Source organism: Lemur catta, chromosome 15 (assembly GCF_020740605.2).
Source record: "Lemur catta isolate mLemCat1 chromosome 15, mLemCat1.pri, whole genome shotgun sequence".
Classification (NCBI taxonomy): domain Eukaryota; kingdom Metazoa; phylum Chordata; class Mammalia; order Primates; family Lemuridae; genus Lemur; species Lemur catta.
Window position 1 is genome coordinate 52,675,813 of NC_059142.1, and position 24,250 is coordinate 52,700,062.

The window sequence follows — 24,250 nt, forward strand, 5'->3', positions numbered from 1 at the left end:
TTCCTCACCGTGGCCGCTCGGCACGTGACCGACCGCGGCTCAGGGGGAGGAGGAACAGGTGGTCGCGCCGTGACCGTGGCCGGCGGCGGGACCTAAGAAGTCCCTGCTCCCGGCCACTGGAGGCCCCCGAGCGGCCCCTCCAAGAAGAGAACCCGTAAAGGGTTAAGAAATTGCCCGCGGGAAGCAGGGGGGAGTGTGGGGATTTTGCTACCCCCGCCCCCTCTCATCACGTGATCACGCGGCCGGAAGGAGGGAACCTGAGGCACAGGCGGTGCACAGGTTGGCGGCGGGCTAGGAAAGGGGCGGGGCAACGAGGCTGAGGGGGGGGGCTGCGCCTGCGTTTTGGGACGCGCCCGTCTCGACGCTTCCGGGTCGGTGCGCAAAGGCCTCCCCGGAAACGAGGGGGGAGGGAGGCTGAAGGGCCCGGGAGCGGTTTGAAAGGGCAGTAGGCCTTGCGGAGTTGCTAGTGGTGGTCGTTAGGCTTTTCCCAGATTCTTCCACACTGGGGGAAAAAAGGGACTGGGACCAAAGGCGCATTGGGGAGTGGCTCCAGTTACCTTTTGTTAAGGTAATGGCGTCTGCTGCCAGAGGCGTGGGTTGCTGGGATCTGGGTGTGGGATTGCAGGCGCTTCCCTGTGTTTGTGGGCAGGGCGTAGCATTGAAAGAGACGGAGCTGGCAGTGTTTCTCTGAGATCTCTCTGTCATGGAAACCAGAGTTTTTCTTTCCCCCGATCCTGGCAATTCTTAGAAGTCTTGGAGGCCAGACTTTTTGTTTTCTCTATTTTCGTCACCATCAAAATGGGAAGTGTGTACATTATTTTAAAACCTAATATGGGAGGATTTATAATGAAAAGCAAGAATTCCCCATCCTCGGAGGCAGCCAGTTTTCACCAGTTTTGTATTCAGTTCTAATTCCTGAGAAATAGCTAAATAAAATACTTAATTTGCTATTTCTTGATTCGTTCGTTTAGTTATACCCTTTGACTTCATGCCATGATTGTTAGGGTACAGTGCACTGCAACATCTCTTTATCTTTCGTAAACTCTGCCTGATTTGCCTTTGTAACGTTCAACATGCTTAATCCCCTGTTCATTTTTTTAGTAACACCACTGGGCATAATAAGGTAAGATGAGTGAAGCATTCACCTTGGACACAATTTAAGGGCGCTCAAAAATAAAAAGCCCTCAAGATTAACATTAATGCAACACTTTTTTTTTTTTCTTTAAAGAGACGGATCTCGCTCTGTCGTCCAAGCTGGAATGCAGTAGCATGGTCATAGCTGCAACTCCTTGGCTCAGGCAATCCTCTGGCCTCAGCCTCCCCATAGGTGGGAATACAGGCACGTGCTACCATGCCCGCCTAATTTTTAAAGTTTTTTGAAGAGACCCAGGCTTGGTCTTGAACTATTGGCCTCAGGTGATCCTCCTGCCTAATCCTCCCACAGTGCTGGGATTAAGGTGTGAGCTATTAGCCTGGCTGATGCAACACTTTAAAAAATTAAAATTAATGCAGAAAAATCCGTGATGAACAAAATACCAATATTTTAAGTGAAGACAAGATCATCATTGCTGATTTTTCCTTTTGTCTCAGGTTCTAATATAGTGATAGTGTTTTTAATGCCCCCCAGGCATTTAGATTGGTTACTGTGGATTTCATTCATCTTGTCAACAAAAGCTGGCACTCCAGATATAACCAACACAAGGTGTTCATAAGACAAAACTAAATTTATTGCTTAAAGGAGAGCACTGCTTGGCAAAGCTTTGGCACTATTTCAGAGAGGGGAAGGTAAGGTCAGAATTTGTTGAGAATTGGAAATTTGGGGTCAGGCAGGACTTTTAGTTCAAGGTCTTGAGTAAGATTGGGTAACAACCATAGTCCAAAATTGGTGCAAACATCAAGGTAAGGGAATTCAGAGACTCAGTGGACAAACTGTTAATGTTCAAACCGTTTGCCTAGGCTAGTCAGTCCAGGAAGAGTAAATAACTGACAATGAAGGCAAAGTGTTGTAGGCAGTAAGCTGTGGCTTTAGTTCTGAGTATCCAGGCTGAGTGTGGGGGTAGATGGTTTTGGCTTTCACTCTCGTCTTCATGAATCTGTTCACCCATGTAAGAAATATTTAATAATGTCCCAGACACTATGAGGCAGAAGCACATAGTGAAGAATAAGGCAGAGTCCCTGCCCTCATGGAGCTGATAGTCTAGTGGCAGACATAGACACTAAACAAGTAAACGAATTAAATTGAAATTCAGTTAGTAAATTGCGCTCAAGAAAATAAGGTGAGAGGGTGTACAGTGACTGGGGTGGTGGAGAGGGCTATTTTAGATGGGGTGGGTGGGGAGGACCTCACAGAGGCAGAGGTATTTGAACTGGAACCTCAGCAGGAGGGAACCAGCCATGGGAAGGTCTGGGAAAGACTGCAAGTCTGAGGAAAAGCAAGTGTGCAGGGCCTGGGGTGACCGTGAGCCAGAGAAAGGGTAAAGGCAAATGGGACAGAAAGGCCAGGTGCAGACTCCATGTGGCATGAGCGAAGATAAAGACTTGCAATTGGGCCGGGCGCGGTGGCTCACGCCTGTAATCCTAGCACTCTGGGAGGCTGAGGCGGGTGGATCGCTCGAGGTCAGGAGTTCGAGACCAGCCTGAGCAAGAGACCCCCGTCTCTACTAAAAATAGAAAGAAATGATCTAGACAACTAAAAATATATATAGAAAAAAAATTAGCCGGGCATGGTGGCGCATGCCTGTAGTCCCAGCTACTCGGGAGGCTGAGGCAGGAGGATTGCTTGAGCCCAGGAGTTTGAGGTTGCTGTGAGCTAGGCTGACGCCACGGCACTCTGGCCAGGGTGACAGAGCAAGACTCTGTCTCAAAAAAAAAAAAAAAAAAGACTTGCAATTGTAATGGTTAAAATGGGAAACCTTCAGTAGATTTTAAACAGGAAGTTATGTGGTCTGATTTACATTTTTAAACATTTTATTGTGGAAATTTTCAAATACATACAAAGATAGAGGGAATAATGCAGTGAACCCTGTATATACTCCCACCCAGATTGAACAATCATCAGCCATACCTCCGCCCACTCCCCCACATTAATTCTAAGCAAATCCTACATATCATCTGTAAATACTTTAAGTATATATCTTTAAAGGATTTTTAACAAAAATCTCGATACTGTTATGACACTTGGTAATATTAACAAAAATTTCTTAACTTCGTCACAGATCCAATCAATAGTCAAGTTTCCAGTCAGACACAGTGGCTCGTGCCTATAAGCCTAGCGCTCTGGGAGGCCGAGACAGGAGGATCTCTTGAGACGAGGAGTTCAAGACCAGCCTGAGTAAGAGCTGAGACCCAGTCTCTACAAAAAAAAATAGAAAAAAAATTAGCCAGGCATAGTGGCATGTGCCTGTAGTCCCAGCTACTTGGGAGGCTGAAGCAGGAGGATTGTTTGAGCCCAGGAGTTTGACGCTGCAGTGAGCTATGATGAGGCTACTGCACTCTACCCAGGTGACAGAGCGAGACTCTGTCTCAAAAAAAAAAAAAAGTCAAGTTTCCTGGATTGTTTCATAGAAAATGGCAGTTGGTTTGTCCAAATCTGGGTCCAAACAAGGTCCACACGCACATTGCAGTTGGTGGATATGAATCTTAAGCCTCTTTTATTGTGTAGGTTTCCCTGTACATCTTTTTTTTTTTTCCTTGAAGACTATGTCATTTTTCCTTTGGAATTTGCCACAATTTGGATTTTATTATTTCCATGATGTCGTTGAGATGTTTCTCTGTATTCTTTGTGACCTGTTAGGTAGATTTAGAGGCTTTATTAGATTCAGACTTAAGGTTTTTGCAAAAACTACTCCCTATGGCATGGCATATTTTCCATTTTAAAGCATCACTCTGATTGTTAGGAAGAGAATGGACCTTAGGCAAGAGTAGAAACAAAAAGACTTGGTGAATGCTTGGGCTAGGGTGGTGAGCAGGGAGTAAGTAAATAGACTCACTACCTAGCCTAGTTTGAGGTTGTGGGGCCGGAAAGGGAGTGATCCTTTTCCCCCTTATCATAAAGGATCATGGCCAACAGACACCCTTATAGCAAAAGACAAATTAACGAAAGTATGACAAATTTATCATGTGTACGTATGCACGAGAGTCATACAATATACGAAAACTCAGCTGGGCACAGTGGCTCATGCCTGTTATCCCAGCACTTTTGGAGGCCAAGGTGGGAGGATCCTTCAAGCCCAGGAGTTTGAGACCAGCTAGGGCAACATATTGAGATCCCCATCTCTACAAAAAATTAAAAAAAGAAAATTAGCCAGGCATGATGGCACCTGCCTGTAGTCCTAGCAACTAGGGAGGCTGAGGCAGGGGGATTGGTTGAGCCCAGGAGTTGGAGGCTGTGGTGAACTGTGATTGTGCCACCACACTCTAGCCTGGGCAACAGAGTGAGACCCTGTCTCTTTAGAAAAAAAAAGAAAAGAATACTCAAAGGGCCAGATGGTTGACACTTAAATACCTTCTTCATTGAGAATTGGGTGGAATGTGGCAATTCTGTGAGGGATAAATGGGTATCAGGGAGAATGAATAGACTCTAGGAAACAAATTAATTTGCAAATGATTCTTTTTGGAAGTTGAGCCTCCGGTAGACATTATCCTTATATTCCTCAGTCTTTTCTTTTTCATTTTATATATATAGATAGATAATTTTTTTTTTTTTTTTGAGACAAGGTTTTGCTCTTTGCCCAGGCTGGTGTCGAACTTCTGGGTTTAAGCGGTCCTCTTGCTTCAGCTTCCTGAGTAGCTGGGACACAGGTAAGTGTCGACATGCCTGGCTCAGTCTTCTCTTCTGAAATAGATAATGAGATTTTTTGGACAGGATGGAAGGCAATTGTATTCCTCTTTGAGGGTCTGGTTTCTAGGTAGGTGTGGAAACTTCAGAGAACAGCACAGGATGAAGCTTTGGGAGAGACGGAGGATTGGAGGGGTGTCAAAGAGACCTTGAGGCTGCTGCTTTAGTTCAGCATGTCAGAGAGACATATTTTGGGGTGTGGGTTTTGAGCCCCAGCAGGGTAGAACTGACAGAAACTCGTGATGGATTGGATGAGCCATGAGAGAAGGGAGGCATCAAGAAGGACTTTAAGGTTTGAGCAGATGTAGACTCTGGTGCTGCTGGGCCTTAGAAAATAGAACCCCAGAATGAAGGCCGCAGAAGCAGCCTCAGAGCAAAACTTTTTCTCTGACCTTCTCCTGCCCTCCTGTCTCTCACAGCCCCATTCTCCCCTGAGGCAAGCCACAGAAACTAGAATCCCTCTTCCCCAAGGCAGGGCATAGAAACCAGACCCCTTTTCTCCAAAGCCAGCCATAAAACCTAAAAGTGTTCTGTGTAAAAATTGGTCATAAAGAAATTATCTGACCTACTTTGTTTGACTGTAGGGCATAAGACCCCCATTCCAGAAAGGATTTTGCCCCACACCCAGAAGGAAGGAACGCTGCTCAGAGAGGCCAAAAGGAATCTAGACAGACAGGCCTTGCTGGGTCTCCCCACTCAGTCTGTAAACGTTAGATCATACCCTTTTGTCCAATCATATTTCCACACAGCTGTTCATACTTTGTTGAACCTATGCATAAAAATGGACAATTTCCCATATATCTTTGGGTCTTCATTCTTAAGGCTCCTGTGTATACACGTTAAATAAATTTGTATGTCTTTCCTCTCATTAATCAGTGATTTTTCACTGAACCTTTAGAGGGCCAGAGAGAGGCCTTGGCCCTGCTGTTAGGGCCAGGATTGCAGGTGGCATTTAAAACCAGAAAAACATACACCAACTGTGCCTATTTCCTCTCCCTCCCAGGACCCACCTAAATGGACAAAGAACAAAACAGATGTCCATGGGCCAGGGATCTCAGTAGATTCTAGGAAGATGGGAAACAGATGGAGCCTAGTGACAGAGTTAATAGAACAGAAGAAGCCACCATTTCAAGTTCTAGATAATAAGATTAAGGACACTTGTGTCATTGTTAGAGTAAAGACAGATGTTAAGAAGTTTGTAGATGAGAAGTGATGAGGAGGTGAGTCTGCAGCCTTTGTGTGTGACTTGGTTTTTCCTCTTCGAAGTTCTTGGAAACCCTCTTTTCCTTGGTGTCTGGAAATTTTACATGCTGTGTTGAAGGTGTGGGTCTTTTTCCATTCATCCAGTTCTGCCCTTTCAACTAAAGACTCAAGTCTTTGTTCAGCTCTGTAAAACTTGCTATTACTGTTTTTTCTTTCTTTTTTTTTTTTAATTTTTATTTATTTATTTGAGACAGAGTCTAACTCTGTTGCCCGGGCTAGAGTGCTGTGGCGTCAGCCTAGCTCACAGCAACCTCAAACTCCTGGGCTTAAGCGATCCTCCTGCATCAGCCTCCTGAGTAGCTGGGACTACAGCCATGCGCCGCCATGCCCAGCTGGTTTTTTCTACATATATTTTTAGCTGTCCATATAATTTCTTTCTATTTTTAGTAGAGATGGGGTCTCGCTCTTGCTCAGGCTGGTCTTGAACTCCTGAGCTCAAACAATCTACCCGCCTTGGCCTCCCAGAGTACTAGCATTACAGGCGTGAGCCACCGTGCAGCCTTATCCACTTATCCACGATAGTTTCTTATTTCTTCAAAGAAAGTTGTTTGATGTCTTTAGAGGAATATCTCTGTTTTGACCTTTGGCTGCCTGCTAATCTCTGTGTCAGCTAATCTCCCTGTTTCTGTGCCCTGTGTCACCCTTGCCCTCCATCAGATCTGTTTTTTTTTTTTTTTTGAGACAGAGTCTGGCTCTGTTGCCTGGGCTAGAGTGCCATGGCGTCAGCCTAGCTCACAGCAACCTCCTTCTCCTGAGCTCAAGCGATCCTCCTGCCTCAGCCTCCCGTGTAGCTGGGACTACAGGCATGCACTACCATGCCTGGCTCATTTTTTCTATTTTTAGTTATTTGGCTAATTTCTTTTCTTTTCTTTTTTTTTTTTTTGAGACAGAGTGTCACTTTGTTGCCCTGGCTAGAGTGAGTGCCGTGGCATCAGCCTAGCTCACAGCAACCTCAAACTCCTGGGCTTAAGCAATCCTACTGCCTCAGCCTCCCGAGTAGCCCATGTCCAGCTAATTTTTTCTATATATATTTTAGTTGGCCAGATAATTTCTTTCTATTTTTAGTAGAGACGGAGTCTCACTCTTGCTCAGGCTGGTCTCGAACTCCTGAGCTCAAACGATCCACCCGCCTTGGCCTCCCAGAGGGCTAGGATTACAGGCATGAGCCACCGCGCCCGGCCTAGATCTGTTAACTCCACATCCCAGCCCCTCTAAGGTTATGCCACACCTTCCCACCCGTCTCCTATTGTAATGACCAACTCCTGAGGCCCCTCTCTTTCCTCTTTGCTGTTACATTTCTTTTAGTGTGACCTTGATGAGGAAGAAAGACAAGCAAATGTTCCGTCCAGAGGTAAGCTCACGTGACAGCTACTTAAGTGGCAGAGCTGGGACTAGAACACAAGTTTTGTACTCCCTGTTTGCACTGGCTTTAATAAAGTTAGTGCTTTGAAAGTTGAGACTGTCATTGGAAATATATGTATAGCACAGGTTATCCTGCTGCTTAAAAAAGAAAAAAAAAGACTGAGAAGAGACACTGTCATCAGAAATGACAGTGGCATTTACAGAGAGCACCAGGTGCTCCCGAAGGCCACTATGGGGAAGTTTGTGACCTCCCGCAATGTACTCTGCACCCACCATTGATAAATCAAATGAAGACCTTTAGCAGGTGAAAGAAAACACCACTTTCCAAAAGGCAAATGGTACATGAGTTCTACAAGAACATACATTCTGGTCCGTGGTTGTGTCTAACTGTGACACCTTGGGCCTCAGGAGCCTCGTCTGCCCTGTTAAGGTGCCAGGGTGGGACCCCTGAAGAGCAGAGCCGCGTCTTGCTTATTCTCTGTACCTGGCTCAGTGCCTGCCTTGCAGAAGGTGCTCAGCAAATCTCTGTTGAATGAACAAATGGCCGATTGACAGCAGACTCTTCCACTCATAATATTCTAGAAAGTCAGTTGCTCTTAATGTAATAATGATAGTGGGTATATTCAGCATTAAATAGAATAGGTTTAGATGAAGAGGTAAATTTGTCAAGTTTTCTTTTTATTTTGAAATAATTTCAAATTTACGCAAGAATTGCAAGAATAGAATAAAGAATTTTCTTTGTCTTCTGTGACTTTAATACTTTTGAAGTATATAACCCAGTTGTTTTGTAGAATGTCTCCTAATTCAGATTTGTCTGATATTTTTTCATGATTAGATGCAGATGGCAAAGTGATGTTCCCTTCTAAGTGCATCGTATCAGGAGGTCTGGGAAGTTTTGTGGTCTTATAAAAGATATATTTCGTCAATAAACAAACTCAGTTTCTCCCACTGTACTCTCACAGCATGCTTCTGACACCACATGTGTGGGCATTTGTCCCCACCAGCAAGCAAACAATCACTTCTGTAGCAGACACCAGCTGGATGTCCTTTAATTCAATTCATTTCTGATACTATCTATTGGACATGTACCACCACACCCAGCTAATATTTTAATTTTTTTATAGAGATGGCATCTGTGTTGACCAAGCTGATCTTAAACTTCTGGCCTCAACCAATCCTCCCACCTAGGCCTCCCAAAGTGCTGGGATTACAGATGTGAGCCACCAGGCCTGGCCCTAAGAATTGCAAGAATAAAACAAAGAATTTTCTCACAGAAAGGCTCATAGAACTAGGGAAACACTTACTTACCTTTACCAGTTTTTTACTGAAGGTAGGAGCCAAGGGAAAACTTCCTCTTTGCCCTCTGAAGGTTTGCTGAAAATCACTGACAGGAGGCAGATTGATTGGAGAAAAGGCATACAAATTTATTTGATCATAGTTTTACATGACATGGGAGCCTTAAGAGTGAAGATCCAGGCCAGCAATGTGGCTCATACCTGTAATCCCAGTGCTTTGGGAGGCAAAGGCAAGAGGATTTCTTGAGTCTACGAGTTTGAAACCAACCTGGACAATATAGCAAGACCCCATCTCTACAAAAATAAAAGAAAAAATTAGCAATGGTGACATATGCCCGTAGTCCCAGCTAGTTGGGTGGCTAAGGTGAGAAGATCATTTGAGCCCAGGAGTTCAAGGTTATAGTAAGCTGTGATTACACCACTGTACTCCAGCCTGGCTGACAGAGTGAGACTTATTCTCTTTAAAAAAAAAAAAAAAAAAGAATGAAGAAGACCCAAAGATACAGGGGAACTTGTTTGTTTTTATGCTTAGGTTCAATGTAGTGTGGACAGTTGTGTGGAAATATTTTTGAACAAATAGGCTATGATCTTTTTTCTTTCTTTTTCCTTCCTCTGCATTGCCTTGAAAAAAAGGATATGATCTAATGCTAATAGACAGGGAGGGGAAACCCAGCAAAGCCTGTCTGTCCAGATTCTTCTTGGCCTCTCTGAGCATGTGTTACTTCTTTCTGGGTGTGGGGCAGGACCCTCTCTGGAATGGGGGTCTATGCCCTACAGTCAAACAAGGTAGGTCAGATAATTTCTTTATGGCCAGTTTTTACATAGAATGGTAGAGGGAAAGTTAGAGTAATATTTTTAGGTTTTATGGCTGGCTTTGGGGAAAAGGGGTTCTAGTTTCTATGACCTGCCTTGGGGAAGAGGGATTCTCCCTCAGGGGAGAATGGGACTGAGAGACAGGAGGGCAGAGAAAACCTTTATGCTTCTGAGGCCTTCACTTTGGAGTATTGTTTTCTGAGTCTCAGTATTATAAAGGATATTACAGAAAACACAGACGAAGAGACGCACAGGGCAAGGCTATGTGGGAAGCCGTGCAGAGCTTCCGTGTACCACCTTCCAGGACCCTCCAGGAGTTCAGCTATCCTGAAGCTCTTCATACCCCATCCTGGTGGGTTTTTATGGAAGCTTCATTGTGTAGGCAGGATTAATTCAGTCTTTGGCCGCTGATGATCAACTTGACCTCCCACCCCTCTCCCCTCCTTGGAGGTTAGGGGGAGGAATGAAAGTCGCAAGCATCTTATCCTGCCTTGGTCTTTCTGGTGACCAGCCCCATCCTGAAGCTCCCTAGGGGCTGCCAGCCATCAGTCAAGTGTAATCCCAGCACTTTGGGAGGTCAAGGGGGGAAGATGGCTTGAAGCCAGGAGTTTGAGACCAACATCAAAAGATAACATCAAAAGGTACTTACCACTTTGGCCCAGCGCTGTGGCTCGAGCCTGTAATCCTAGCACTCTGGATGGAAGGCCAAGGCGGGCGGATCGTTTGAGCTCAGGAGTTCGAGACCAGCCTGAGCAAGAGTGAGACCCCCGTCTCTGCTAAAAAAAATAGAAAGAAATTAGCTAGAAAACTAAAAACATATGGAAAAAATTAGCCGGCCATGGTGGCACATGCCTGTAATCCCAGCTACTCAGGAGGCTGAGGCAGGAGGATTGCTTGAGCCCAGGAGTTTGAGGTTGCTGTGAGCTAGGCTGATGCCATGGCACTCTAGCCCAGGCAACAGAGCAAGACTCTGTCTCAAAAAAAAAAAAAAAAAACTTAACCACTTTGAAGATTTCAAGAATTTTAGGAGTTGCTTGCCAGGAAACAGGGTGGAATACCATGTACATATTTTATAATATCACAAGTTTTGCTACGTTTCTCCACTGTGAAGTGGTAAAGTGGACCATTTCCTTTGTGATTCCTAAGTATCTGTGGGGAGATCCATTGAGACCATGTGAATACCCTGTTCTCATCACACTTTTACTTGGTACTTTTAGCATCCACTGATGACTCTTACTCTGGTGATTACAAAACTTTTTCAGGCACAGTAAAATAACCCTTGCATTTGGCAAGATTCATTTGATTGAGATTACATTTGAGATTTTTAATAATTCCCAGATGATGCAGCCTTTTGAGGCCATAGTTCAAAGCGTGTGGTATAACTCAGAGTTTTAATGTTGAACATTCACTCATTGTGCAGTGTTGGCTAAAGAAGAATTAGAACTTTAAAAAAATTAATGAAGTTTAAATTTACAAAATGTATGCTCCCCAAAGAGTTCATCCTACTGTATAATTTAAAAAATAAACATGAATTTAGTGATGCACATACCGACAGATTAGCTTATAATGTGTATGGTACTCAAGAGTGGCAAAATTGATTTTCCAAAGACTTTAAAGTTTTAGCTTTGTGCTAGACTGGTTGGGATTGTTCCCCGTGGTCCTAAAAAGGAACCATTATATATTTTTTCTTGGTTATTTTTTGGTTTGGTTTGTTTTTGTTTCTCTATCATGCCAGAAGACTAGGGGCTGTCTCATTTCTGGCAGAAACAGCTCTGCTCCCTGCCCACAGCCATCAGGAGCTCTGTCTTTAGGGGACTGGCAGACAGCTGGGCCTTGGCCACGGGCTCCTGAGCTGTGCAAACCAGACCTGTTCTTGGCCTGCTGCCTTCAGATGCCCATCGCACACTGACCCGCAACACTGCTGCTGTCTTCACTGGAGGATAATAAAACCAATTGCACAAGATTCTAGGTTCTATTAAACTTCTAGACTAATGCTGTGTCATTGGGTTTCTGCAGGGATCTGAGGATTATTTAATTGCCATTTATCTTTGTTCCTATCGCTCCTCTTGCTTGTCCTATCAAGAAATAGTTGAGGCTGGGTGCGGTGGCTCACGCCTGTAATCCTAGCACTCTGGGAGGCCGAGACGGGTGGATCGTTTGAGCTCAGGAGTTCGAGACCAGCCTGAGCAAGAGTGAGACCTCGTCTCTACAAAAAAAATATATAGAAAGAAATTATATGGACAACTTAAATACATATAGAAAAAATTAGCAGGGCATGGTGGCACATGCCTGTAGTCCCAGCTACTCGGGAGGCTGAGGCAGGAGGATCGCCTGATCCCAGGAGTTTGAGGTTGCTGTGAGCTAGGCTGACGCCACGGCACTGTAGCCAGGGCAAAAGAGCGAGACTCTGTCTCAAAATAAATAAATAAATAAATAAATATAAAAAAATAAAAGAAATAGTTGAAGATGAAGGCTGTGACCTTCAGGATTCATTTGTCATTGAACAATTATTTCTGAGTTCCCAATTCTCTAACATTTTAAAGAAAATCTAGTGTAGGAAAAATTGTCATGGATAAATTAGAGAATATTTGGGGGCATTACCAAAAAACAAAAAAGGAGAGGGGATTTCTACAGTGTGTTTTCATGTAGATGATTTCTCTGCTATGTTTATTTTATATTTAATTTCATTAAACATACCAGGTCTCCCTAATGGAGTGGTGGGAACCGCCCTTCTGAGCAGCTTGCTGTGGCTTCTACTTCTTGGCAGGCAGCTGCTCAGCATGTGGTTTTCCATAAAGACTTGGAAAACAGTCACTTCTTTCATTTCTTCTCATCCCAAGGAACAGGCTACATTTTCTGAGGAGTTGTGTGTTTTCCTGTGTGATCATGGGGGCCAGTGGCCAGTATCCCGGGGGGACCTTTCTGTTCCCAGCATACCGTCTCCTGTTTTCTCTTGGAGGTTCCTCTTCCCACACGGAAAGTAGTCAGCCAAAGGAAGAGATATCTTGGTTGGAATCCTTCTCCTCACCCCAAAGGGTGAACCTTTCTTAAGCCTCATGAGCCCATCAGAATTTCAGAGTGACCAATGCCTCCTTGCCCAGAGTGGGCTCCAGAACACCCCTAACCCCTTAGTTCTCCACACGTGGGCTTCTTATGGAGTGTTCTTTCGTAAGAATACGCACACACACTCACACAGATGGACATATATTTACAGGCTGGTTCCTTGCTTTTTTTCCTAATAGTATATCTTGAGGATCTTGCCATATGAGTGCATATGGTATCCCATCTTCTTAAAAAGTCTGCTGTTTTGTTACATTGTTATAAATTTTTTTTTTTTGGAGACAGACTCTCGCTCTGTTGCCCGGGCTAGAGTGCCGTGGCATCAGTCTAGCTCACAGCAACCTCAAACTCCTAGGCTTAAGCGATCCTTCTGCCTCAGCCTCCCAAGTCGCTGGGACTACAGGCATGTGCCACCATGCCCGGCTAATTTTTTCTATATATTTTTAGTTGTCCAGATAATTTCTTTCTATGTCTCGCTCTTGCTCAGGCTGGTCTGGAACTCCTGACCTGAAGCAATCCTCCCGCCTCAGCCTCCCAGAGTGCTAGGATTACAGGCGTGAGCCACCGCACCTGGCCTGTTGCATTGTTATTACATAAATTCTTTAGCCAATCTTCTCTCTCCCTTTTAAATTTTTATTTTTCAGTTTTTATTTATTAGTTTTGAGACAAGGCCTCACTCTGTTGCTCTGGCTATAGTGCAGTGGCATTATCATAGCTCACTGCAACTTTGAGGTCCTAGGCTCAAGAGATCCTCCTGCCTCGGCCTCTGAAATAGCTGGTACTACAGGTACAAGCCAGCATGCCTGGCTAATTTTTCTATTTTTTATAGAGATGGGGTCTCGCTCTCTTTTTCAGGCTGGTCTCAAATTCCTGACCTCAAGCCCAGCATGTTGGGAGGCTGAGGCAGGAGGATGGCTTGAGGCCAGGAGTTTGAGACAGCCTGAGCAGCATAGCAAGACCCCTCTGTACAGAAAATAGAAAAATTAAATTAGCAGGGTTTTGGTAGCATGCACCTGTAGTCCCCCCTACTTGGGATGCTGAGGCAGAAGGATCACTTGAGCCCAGAAGTTGGAGGCTGTAGTAAGTTATGATGACACCACTGCACTCCAGCCCAGGCTACTCTGTCTCAAAAAAAAAAAAAGAAAAGAAAAGAAAAAAAGAAAAAGAAAAATATATTAAGATATACATATGAATAAATAAAATGATTTCATTTAGGGCAGGTATGAGCAAATTTCATCATGGGCCAAATCAAACTCACCAAAAGTTTTTGTGAATAAAGTTTGATTGGAACAAGCCATGCTCATTCCTTTATATATCATCTGTGGCTGTTCTTGTACTCTAACATAATGGCCGAGCCTAGTACAGTCTCGTGCCACACAACGTTTCCATCCTTGATGGGCCTCACAGACGGCGATGGTCCTGTGAGATTATAATACTAAATTTTTACTGTACCTTTTCTATGTTTAGATACACAAGTACTAGCCCCTGGGTTATAGCTGCCTGCAGTATTCAGGACAGTAACGGGGTGTACAGGTGTGTAGACTGGGAGTGACAGGCCATACCTTATAGGCGAGGTGGGTAGGAGGCTACACCATCTAGGTTTGTGTAGATGCACTCTGTGATGTTCACACAGTGACGAAATTGCCCGATGACACATTTATCAGACCTGTATTTCCATCACTGAGCAACGCACGACTGGTTACAACAGAGATCCTTTAGCCTACAAAGCTAAAAATAAGTACTAAATAAATAAATAAAAATAAAAAAATAAAAGAAATAGTTGAAGATGAAGGCTGTGACCTTCAGGATTCATTTGTCATTGAACAATTATTTCTGAGTTCCCAATTCTCTAACATTTTAAAGAAAATGTTACTCCTTTACAGGATTGGGGGAAGGGGGTTGCATAGACACTGGAGTGGGAACAATATTTCTCCACATAGCTTTTTTATATTGTTTTGTTTTTTAAAATACGTGAATGCCTAACCTATAAAAATTTTTAAAAAATCTTAAAACACCACCCACTAGAACTAGTCTTCAGGATGTTCCTAGTCTCATGTATCTGTTAATCTCTATCTTGTGATCTGCTTGGTTCATCAGGAATCTTCAAAAGTCCATCTCAATTACTTGGTTACAAGAGCCAATGATGCTGCCAAAGCCTGGGATCTATTACCTCCCCTGGGAGGTCAGTGCTGGCCAAGTTCCTGACGGGGCCACGCTGAGAACATTCGGCAGGTGAGAATGCCTGTTTTATCACATGGTAGAGGGATGTTCAGATATCTCCCCCCCACCCAGAAACACTTAATATTGTTTTCTAGCTCTGACTAATTATTAGAAAATGTTTAAAATTATGTATTCATTGAAAAAATATAGAAATCCATAAAAGTTTAAAGACAGCAAAAATCACCTGTAATCCCATTGCCCAGACAAATCCCTTTGCCGATTATACGCTTTTCTGTGTGTGTATGCATGTATGTAGGTGGGCGTGTATACACCAATATATGTATATACATACATACTGTTACTCATATATTGCTACATAACCAATTCCCCTCAAACTTAAAATGTCAACAAATGTTTGTTATCGCATAGTTATTCTGGGTCAGGAGTTTAGGGGTGACATAGCTGGGTGGTCCTAGCTCAGGGTCTCTCCTGGCATTGTAGTCAAGCTGTTGGCAGGGGCTGCAGTAAGTGAAGGCTTGCCCGGGCCTGGAGGAGCCACTTCCAGGGTGGCTTGTTCACACGTTTGGCAAATCAATGCTGGCTCTTGGCAAGAAGGCCCAGTTCCTGACAATGTGGATTTCTCCACAGGGCTGCTCGCGGGTCCTTGGGAACAGCAGTCTCTCCCAGAATGAGTGAGCCAAGAGAAAAGCAGGGTGGAAGTCACAGTGTCTTGTATGACTTAGCTTCCAAAGTCACTCTCTGTCATTTCTGCAGTACCCTGCTGGTTACACAGGTCAGCCCTGTCCAGCATGGTAGAGGACACAAGGATGTGAATGCAAGGAGATGGGAATCATTGGAGACTATGTGGGAGACAGTGCACATACATAAGGAAATATTTTAACCTAGATGAGAGCCTGTTGTATTATTACTACTATACGGTACCATTTGTTTACTTGACTGTGTATGGTAGACCTAGTTCCATGTCAATTGTGTAGATTGACATCATCACTTCTAATAGGCCCATTTTATTTTACCATGTAGATATTCTATAATTTAGTTAGCCATTTGTCTATGGATTTTCAAGAAAGACATCAGTGTAATTAGGTGGAGAAGGGATAGTCGTTTCAACAAATGGTGCTGGAACTACTGGATATTCTTATGGGGGCCGAAAACACCTTGATCCCTACCTCACAACATACAAAATGATAATAATTGGCACTGTGTCATAAATGTACAAGCTGAAACTGTAAAATGTCTAAAGTAAACAGAATATCTTCCCATCTTTGAGATAGGCAAAGATTTCGTAGACAAGACACAGTAAGCAAAAACCATAAAAGAAAAAAAAGAAAAAATTGGACATCAATAAAATTAAAAGCTCCACTTATCAAAAGATACCATTAAGAAAATTAAAGGCAAAGGGAAGAAAATTGAAAGGCAGTTCCCTCCTAGTCTACAACATACGCTGAAAATTTTTCTCTAATTTGTTGTTGCCATTTTTATTTCTCTGATCAGATTGAGGCTGAGCATTTTTTCATGGATTTATTGGCCTCCCCAAACCTTTTGAGCTTTGTGGCAGGTCTATCTGTAGATAGATAAACATTATCACACTTCCTCCGCCCTCCAGGCTGTGCCTCTACGATGTGACCCAGTCCAGAGCAAAGCTGACGGCCCAGCATGGTTCCGATCAGCACGAACTTCTGGTCTGTACCAAGTTGGTGGAGCCATTCCAAGCCCAGGAGGGCTCTCTGTACATTGTGCTGGGGGAGCTCGAGCCCCAGGAGGGTAAGCCTTGGCCTCACACACCCTTTTCCACTCTGGGTCCCAAGTTGGGGCAGTCTTTTGGGTAACTCAGTTACGGATGGGTCTGGTTTGTGACCCAACATGGTGTCTCACAGGCGTTAACATTTCTTCTGAATCAGCCCATCAATTCAAGGAATCTTGGGAAACAGACATGATTCCACTCATAGTGGACCTGCCGTGTGGTGCCAAGTCAACGCGTGGGACAGTGGGCAAGAAAGAGGAGAGAGAAACCACTCATTGTTCAAGGCCTACAATGCACCAGGGCTGGCGTCAGGGGGTTTGCTTGGATCTTTTTGAATTGGCTCATCACCCTTTCGTGTGAGTCTGACTATTGCTGTTTCATAGCTGAGAAAACCAAGGCTCAGAGAGAATGGGGCCGCGGTATCAGGCTAGAAGTCAGGGTAAGAGAAACAGAATGCAGGGGAAGGCGTACAGCAGCCTGGAGGAATCTCTCTGGCGTGCAGAGTTGAAGGCATCCTTCGCCCCATCTCTGGCCATCCTGAAGGCTGGGCTGAGGGGCTGGGAGGTGCCACAGATCCCCAGAGTCAGTGCCTTGCTCTGCTCCTGTGGGGCTTGTCACTGACATCCCATTTGTGTGTGTCACTGCTTCCTGTCCTCTCTTCTTTAAGCTTTTACTTCTACCACCCCATTATCAGAGTAATACACGCTCATTGTAGAGAATTTAAACAGTGTAAAGAACCAGAAAAAGTCACCCATAGCCCTCCCCAGAGGCAACCACTGTGACTAATTCGGCACATTGCCTTGCAGTCCTTTCTATGCCATTTTCCTTCACACGGTTGATATCACACTGTGTATTTTATCTGGTTATTTTGGCATAACATTATGTTATAAGCATTTCTCCATGTCGTTTTTGTTTGTTTGTTTTTGAGACAGAGTCTAACTCTGTTGCCCGGGCTAGAGTGCCGTGGCGTCAGCCTAGCTCACAGCAACCTCAAACTCCTAGGCTCAAGTGATCATCCTGCCTCAGCCTCCCAAGTAGCTGGGACTACAGGCATGCACCACCATGCCTGGCTAATTTTTTCTATGTATATTTTTAGTTGTCCAGATAATTTCTTCCTATTTTTAGTAGAGAGGGGGTCTCGCTCTTGCTCAGGCTGGTCTCAAACTCCTGACCTCGAGCAATCCTCCCACCTCGGCCTCCCAGAGTGCTAGGATTACAGGTGTGAGCCACCGCACCCCGCCTCTCTCCATGTCTTTTTCAATTTTTTATAGATAAAATATTTAATGGCTATGTAATAGTTTGTAGGCTAGATGTGCCTCCTCATTTACTCAACCACTGAACATTTGTATTGTTTCCATTTTTGCTCTTACAAATACATTGTATATTTATTGGTATATTCAGTCAACAGAGTATTATGAAGCCATTAAAAATGCTGTTATAAATCTATATGTATTAACATGAGAAAATATTTACAAGCCAGGGACTGTGGCACACACCTGTAGTTCCAGCTACTTGGGAGGCTGAGGCAGGAGGATTGCTTGAGCCTAGGAGTTCGAGGCCAGCTTGGACAACATAGTAAAACCCGATCTCTAAAAAGTAAAATTAAATTTAAAAAAATTAAAAATATTTACAATATATTACTTATAAAAAGCAATTTATAAAATAGTTGTTATATAATCCCATTTTTTTCTTTTTTTTTTTTTTTTGAGAGACAGGGTCTCTGTTGCCCAGGCTGGAGTGCAGTGTCGCAATCATAGCTCACTGCAACCTCAAACTCCTGGGCTCAAGCGATCTTCCCACCTCAGCCTCCCAGAGTGCTAAAATTATAGGTATCAGCCACCACACTCTGCCTCATTTTTCTTTAATATTTATTTTTATATGTATATCAAAGTTTGAAAGATTATTTACCAAAATGTTAATAGTAGTTACTTTGGGTGGTAGAACTGTGGGGTTCTTTATACTTTTCTTAGCATTTTATAATGAAAATATATTGCTTTTATAGGCAGAGGGGAAATAGTAAAAAATATATATATATATATATTAATGCTGCAATTACAGCCTCATGCACTAATCTTTGTCCATTCTCTGATTATTTCTTCTTCAGTGTAGTTTCCTAAAGTAGAATTGCTGGATTAAAGGATAAAACATTTATGTTTCTTGATTTATGCTATCAACTTGTTTTCTAAAAGTCACAGTGTTTTTTAACTCCGGACGAAGTGCGCCAGGAAAAAAAAAGTAATTAAATGGTGCTTACTTTAATTATATTTGATTTAATAAAAATTAATCTTTATTCAGGATTAAACCCTTGAGCTCACAGAGTCCCTGCCCTCGTGATTGATTTGGGAGAGGCATCCAGGAGGGATGGAGCAGGAACAAAAGGCCTTTGCATAAATGATTCCCTCGCTCCCTGCAGCACCCGATCCACATCTGTAATCCCAGCACTCTGAGAGGCTGAGGCGGGAGGATTGCTTGAGGTCAGGAGTCCGAGACCAGCCTGAGCAAGAATGAGATCCCATCTCTACTAAAAATAGAAAAAATTAGCCGGGCATGGTGGCGCATGCCTGTAGTCCCAGCTACTCGGGAGGCTGAGGCAGGAGGATTGCTTAAGCCCAGGAGTTTGAGGTTGCTGTGAGCTAGGCTGACGCCACGGCACTCACTCCAGCCCAGGCAACAGAGCGAGACTCTGTCTCAAAAAAAAAAAAAAAAAAAAAAAAAAAAGCCGTGAGGAAATAATAAACCCAGGCAGCAGTCATTGCTGGCTGCTAACGTCATTAGGTAGAATATTGATGGGAGCGGTGCGGCGGAGGGCGCAGCCCCAGGGCCTGCACCACCAGTGAAAACATCAGAGCAGTTGGAAGAACAGACACCACATGCTTCCGATGTAACCCACAGAGAAGACACAAACGGCACCACCTCTGAAGCATTCTTGCCAAGGAAAAGAAAATTAAACCTCAACTTAAGCCTCAGATGCCGCAGCCTCTCATAGGCGGTGGTTAGTTTACCTCTTCTCGTTCTTTGTATCCCAACCTGTTTTTTGTTTTACCTTAAAATGTTTTTTTCCTAGATTTTCTATGTAATATCTGCTCCTGGTTCGGCTGGCACAGGAATTAAGGACAGGTGGTGTGTGGGTGGAGGAGCATGGTGCTCCCTGGCCTCCCTGACCCCACGCCTGGGCGGGGGGCACCATATGGCTGCTTTAAACCTCCCTGTGCCAGGCCCATAGTCCTGTGTGGATACAGAGGTCGATCAGACATGGACCCTGCCCTGTGACTAAGCTGACAGTTCTGACCAATCAAAATTTCAGTTCTGAAACCTTTCTAAAATGTTTGCATATAAGATGACCGAAAAGGTGAAGAAATACCAGCCACATGATGAAATTTCTGGGATATGTCACCTTCTGGTGGCACCATCCAAGGGCCGGAGGACATCCTGTCCACTGTCTGGGGACCAAAGTTTTGGGCGCAGCCCTTCCCCAGCCCTGCCCCAGAGGCTGTCATATCACACCGGTCTGAAGGTTACTGGACCACAGCAGGTGGCTGCCCTCGAGCTGTCACCATGAATCCCACTGCCTTCTGGTTTTCTCCCACCTGCCCTTGTTCCCTGCCCTCAGAAACCTTTCTGCGTGTCCTGTAACTCGCCCGAATCCCAGCTTGGCCCCAGGCCAGCAGTTCCTTCCTTGAGGAGCCTGCTCAGTTCCCAAGCCAAACACCCCACAGGGCCCAGAGGCAGGGCCAGGATCCTGCTGTCACCTCTGGTTTGTCACTGCAGTTATCTCCCCAACTCCTGCAGCCTACCAGTTCCGCCCCGGCACCTCTGCCCCACTTCTGCCGCCACACCCGCCACCACACCTCGGACTTGTCTCAGAATCGCCAGCCTTGCCCACACCGTCTGCTCTCACGCTTTCTGCCCTCTGCCTCTCCTCCTGCGCCCTTCACCCCGCCAGGGCCGGTGGACTTGGGACTCCTGGGCTTGCTCTGTCCCCCCCCACCCCCGGCCTCGCCGGGCCTCACTGCCATTTCAGCCGAGTTTCCCCAGAAGTTTCCCCCTGCCTTCCATCGCTCCTGCCGGGTGAAGCTGCAGCCTGCGCCTCTCAGGTCCTGCCGACTGTTGCGTGCAGAAAGACCACAAAGCTCCGTGGAGTCAGGACACGACGATTTCAGGGTCTCACTGCCCCCCCCCCCCACTGCCTAGAAATCCTTCCATGTGTCTTCAACCCCCTCCCAGGCCTGACCACAGCTGGTTGAGGCATTCGCCTGCCACGTAAGACCCCACTTCCTCGCCTCCCTGTCCCTCTCAGCAGTTTACCTTACCTCTTGTATCCCAGCTAAAACTGAGGTCACGGGCAGCGGTCCCTCCTGAAATCATACACGTCCACACCCGCATTGGCTCCTTCCCTCCGGTCTGAGAGGAGGAGGGGTCCCTTGGTTAACCCTGGTTCTTCCCTCCACGTGGAAGGCGGCGTGCAAGCCTCTTCTGTATTGAAATTATAATGCCAGTAATGAATCATCTTCTATGCTGTGTCCCCACCGCCTGGCATCACCTTCCTTCCCTTCCCAGGCTTCCTAAAAGAAGGTCTGTTCCCGTATCAGCCCTTCCTTATCCTGCTTGTGCCTCACCCTGGCGTGTTCTGACTGCAGTTTGTAACCGGCTGCAGACCCTTTATCTTTGCAAGAAGAAACTCACCTAAATGACCCTCTCTCCAGCTGCAGGCCCTTTATCTTTGCAAGAAGAAAAACTCCTCTAAATGGCCTTCTCTCCAGCTGCAGGCCCTTTATCTTTGCAAGAAGAAACTCCCCTAAATGACCCTCTCTCCAGCTGTCTTAGTTGTAGACTCTATTTCCCTGTCCCCAAAGCCCTTCCAATGTTTCATCCCTTTCACAGATGGACTCACAGCTTTGCCCAGTTTGTCTCTTGTGGTCATCGTATTTCTAAAGCTCACTTCCACATTTGGTAACTTTTTTCCATTCACAGGGAGAAGCAGCATATTCCACAATATAAACCTAGAGAGGAGGGTTTCCCCAGGCTGCGGAGGTGAGAGCTGATAGGAATACAATCAGGAAAGTTCTGTGAAATTCAGTCAGATGCCTAAGAAAATCTTCATACAGGAAGTTTGGAAACATTTGACATAGGACCCTATTTTGAGATTTTAACAGCTCCCTCTGCAAATTAGAGCCCTCTCATCTCGTCCTTGTTTTCCCGTGTTGTCCTGAACACCTACAGCTGCTCTGTGACAACTGTTTCGGGCTGCGTGTGTCAGTGCCAAGTGAAGATTGGGCAAATGATGCTCCATGCGATGAGAATCAGCAATCTACACCGATCAGTAGGTCCAGATGTTGTCATCCACCCGCTCCTCTAAGCCGTGCAGTTTCTGCAGGCTAGCACCGGGGCTGGCGGGAACTGATGACACTCAGGCAACCTCGTGTTTCAAACAAGTTCATCTTCCCAGGGCAGTCTGTGTAGACGGCTGGAATCTAGGCAGTTTGACACTCTGAATTGTGCCCCCAGGCTGTGTTAAAACGAAAACTGGCCAAGACTAGAAGGAAGGGTGGGCATAGATTTTATCTAACGGGAGAGCCTCTGTCTCAAACTGCATGAAGAGAAGACAGGGTAACATCCTGGAACATTGGGTTTTGGTTTTGTTTTGTTTTATTTAGAAAACGAAGCTGCTTATTTTTTTTTCTTTCACTTAGTTTGAATTCCTGAACATGTTTTATATGCATATATATTTTTTATTTAGAAAACCAAGCTGTTTATTTTTTGTTTTTTCTTCTAGAACATTGAATGTATTCATCGAAGTGCCCAGAGAGCAGAGAACATGAGTGAATTAAAAACAAAAAAAATCTGTTAGGGCAAACCTTAGATATCTTTCCTGTTTGATGCCACCTGAACATTGACAAACCTTTCCGTTATGTATCACATCACCACCACGTCTCCTAGAAGCCCCCTGTGTGCCCCGTCCAGGGTGGGGTGACTTGCCTCGCCTGGAGCTTAGTCCCTCGAATTTACTAAACATGAGTGTCTCTTTGCCCCCATTTCCAATGACAGTGGGTCCCAAGATGCCAAGGGGGCCCTTCCCTCAGTACAGCCGGAGAGCCAGGATGATGGTTGAGACCCCACCTCAACCCTGGGCACTTGGGACCTAAGAAGAAGATAGCTGGACTTAAGGTGGCCAAGGAGGGAAGTAGAGGGTATGTCTTCCTGGCCCTCCCTCCCTGGAGAGGTGGAATTTTCGGGCTATCTGCTAATTTCCAGACATGTGCCTGCAGTGTGTGATGGGCCCACGGTAGACAAATTGCCACCATCCCATATGCCATCCTTCCTGCCCCCACCCCTTGCTGTCAAAACTCAGGACTGAGGCCTCTAATCCTAGCACTCTGGGAGGCCGAGGTGGGAAGATCACTTGAGGTCAGGAGTTTGAGACCAGCCTGAGCAAGAGCGAGACCCCATCTCTCCTAAAAATAGAAAAATTAGCCAGGGGTCATGGCGCACGCCTGTAGCCCTAGCTACTCGGGAGACTGAGCCAGGAGGATCACTTGAGCCCAGGAGTTTGAGGTTGCAGCAGTGAGTTATGATGATGCCACTATACTCCAGCCTGCATGACAGAGGGAGATCCTGTCTAAAAAAAAAAAAAAAAACCTCAGCACTGAGCAAGTTGAGGGAAGCGGCTAGAATGCATCTGTGTAGCACGTTGCCGACACTGGGGTCGTCGTGGTGTTTGTCTTTCAGATGGAGGCCCCATGGTGAAGGCCCGAGTGCTGACCTGTGTGGAAGGGATGAATCTGCCCCTGTTAGAGCAAGCCATCCAGGAGCAGAGGCGGTACCAGCAAGAGCGGGGCAGCGGCCCACAGGAAATGGCAGCCCCTACCAGCACCCCCGACGGCTGCTCCTGAGGCCAAACCCATTGGAGCCATGGGAGCTGCACAGCGGTGTAGGCGCTTCCTAAGTGACAGCCTTTGTCTGGAGCTGGAGTAGAGGGCTGGGTGGATAATCCAGCCCCTTCCCCTAATTTGGAATTGGCCCAGAAATGAGAGCCCAGAAAGCAAGCCCCTGAACCTGACACCCCCACCCCCAGGAGACTGCAGGTGGCTGAGCTCCAGGCACTGGGGCTGTGCCTCATGTGGGGTCATGGAGGGTTCCAGAAGGTCGTCGTGAATAAAGGCCCAGCGGGCGTGACCTTGTGTTGTGTGCACGTGGTGCAGCGCCGGCCGGGGCCAGTAGGGGGAGCCGTGGAGCAGGCAGCCGGGCAGTGAGGCTGCGGCTGGCTCAGGGCTTCTGGTGAATTCTGGGCTGGGGCCTGAGGGGAGGGCTCTGGGAGCGGGTGGGGGGCCCAGGATGCAGGGGGGGGGGGGCTGTCCCCGCCAAGGTGCTGCCCTCAGAGGTGGCCGGGCGTTGCCAGACAGACCGGGCCTAGGCCCAGGGCCCTGACCATGCGGCCTAGGGCAGGACTGTGGCTTCAGGCCCTTCCCAACCTCTGATCTCGGTCCCCAGCCGTCCTGGGCCCTTGGGTGGCCCTTCCAGGCAAACTTGTGCCCCCGGAACCTGCGGCTGGCTGAGTCAAGGCGGGACCTCAGGCAGGAGAAGTCTGGGCCCTCCTGCGTGCTGTAGCCGGCCACAGGGGCAGCTGGCTGCTGCCCGGGCGCTGGGCAAGAAGCCTGGGGGTCCGGACTGGGCTGGGCAAAAGCCAGCCCCAGGGGGGCC

At 46.0% G+C, this 24,250-nt stretch overlaps 1 protein-coding gene across 7 annotated transcripts; it reads left to right on the forward strand.

Annotated features, from left to right (window-relative positions):
* Nucleotides 1-17: 17 nt before the first annotated feature.
* On the forward strand, nt 18-23,730 carry TEN1 (TEN1 subunit of CST complex). 7 transcript variants are annotated; one of them, XM_045569973.1, is made up of 6 exons: nt 18-279; nt 4,717-4,800; nt 14,728-14,862; nt 16,415-16,572; nt 16,710-16,908; nt 18,848-19,032. In XM_045569973.1, the coding sequence occupies exons 3-6, from the start codon at nt 14,771-14,773 to the stop codon at nt 18,888-18,890; spliced, it is 492 nt and encodes a 163-aa protein (XP_045425929.1). In that variant the 5' UTR covers nt 18-279; nt 4,717-4,800; nt 14,728-14,770; the 3' UTR covers nt 18,891-19,032. The 7 variants fall into 7 exon arrangements, with proteins under 7 accessions (XP_045425929.1, XP_045425926.1, XP_045425925.1 ...); XM_045569970.1 differs by having other exon boundaries at nt 4,735-4,800; XM_045569975.1 differs by lacking the exon at nt 18-279 and adding an exon at nt 362-568 and having other exon boundaries at nt 4,712-4,800.
* Nucleotides 23,731-24,250: the final 520 nt, after the last annotated feature.

Coding starts and splice junctions, on each gene's coding strand:
- TEN1 (XM_045569973.1), top strand. CDS start 14,771: ATGATGCTGCCAAAGCCTGGGATCTATTACCTCCCCTGGGAGGTCAGT. Junction 14,863..16,414: donor ACGCTGAGAACATTCGGCAG/GTGAGAATGCCT, acceptor TCCGCCCTCCAG/GCTGTGCCTCTACGATGTGA. Junction 16,573..16,709: donor GGAGCTCGAGCCCCAGGAGG/GTAAGCCTTGGC, acceptor CTTCTGAATCAG/CCCATCAATTCAAGGAATCT.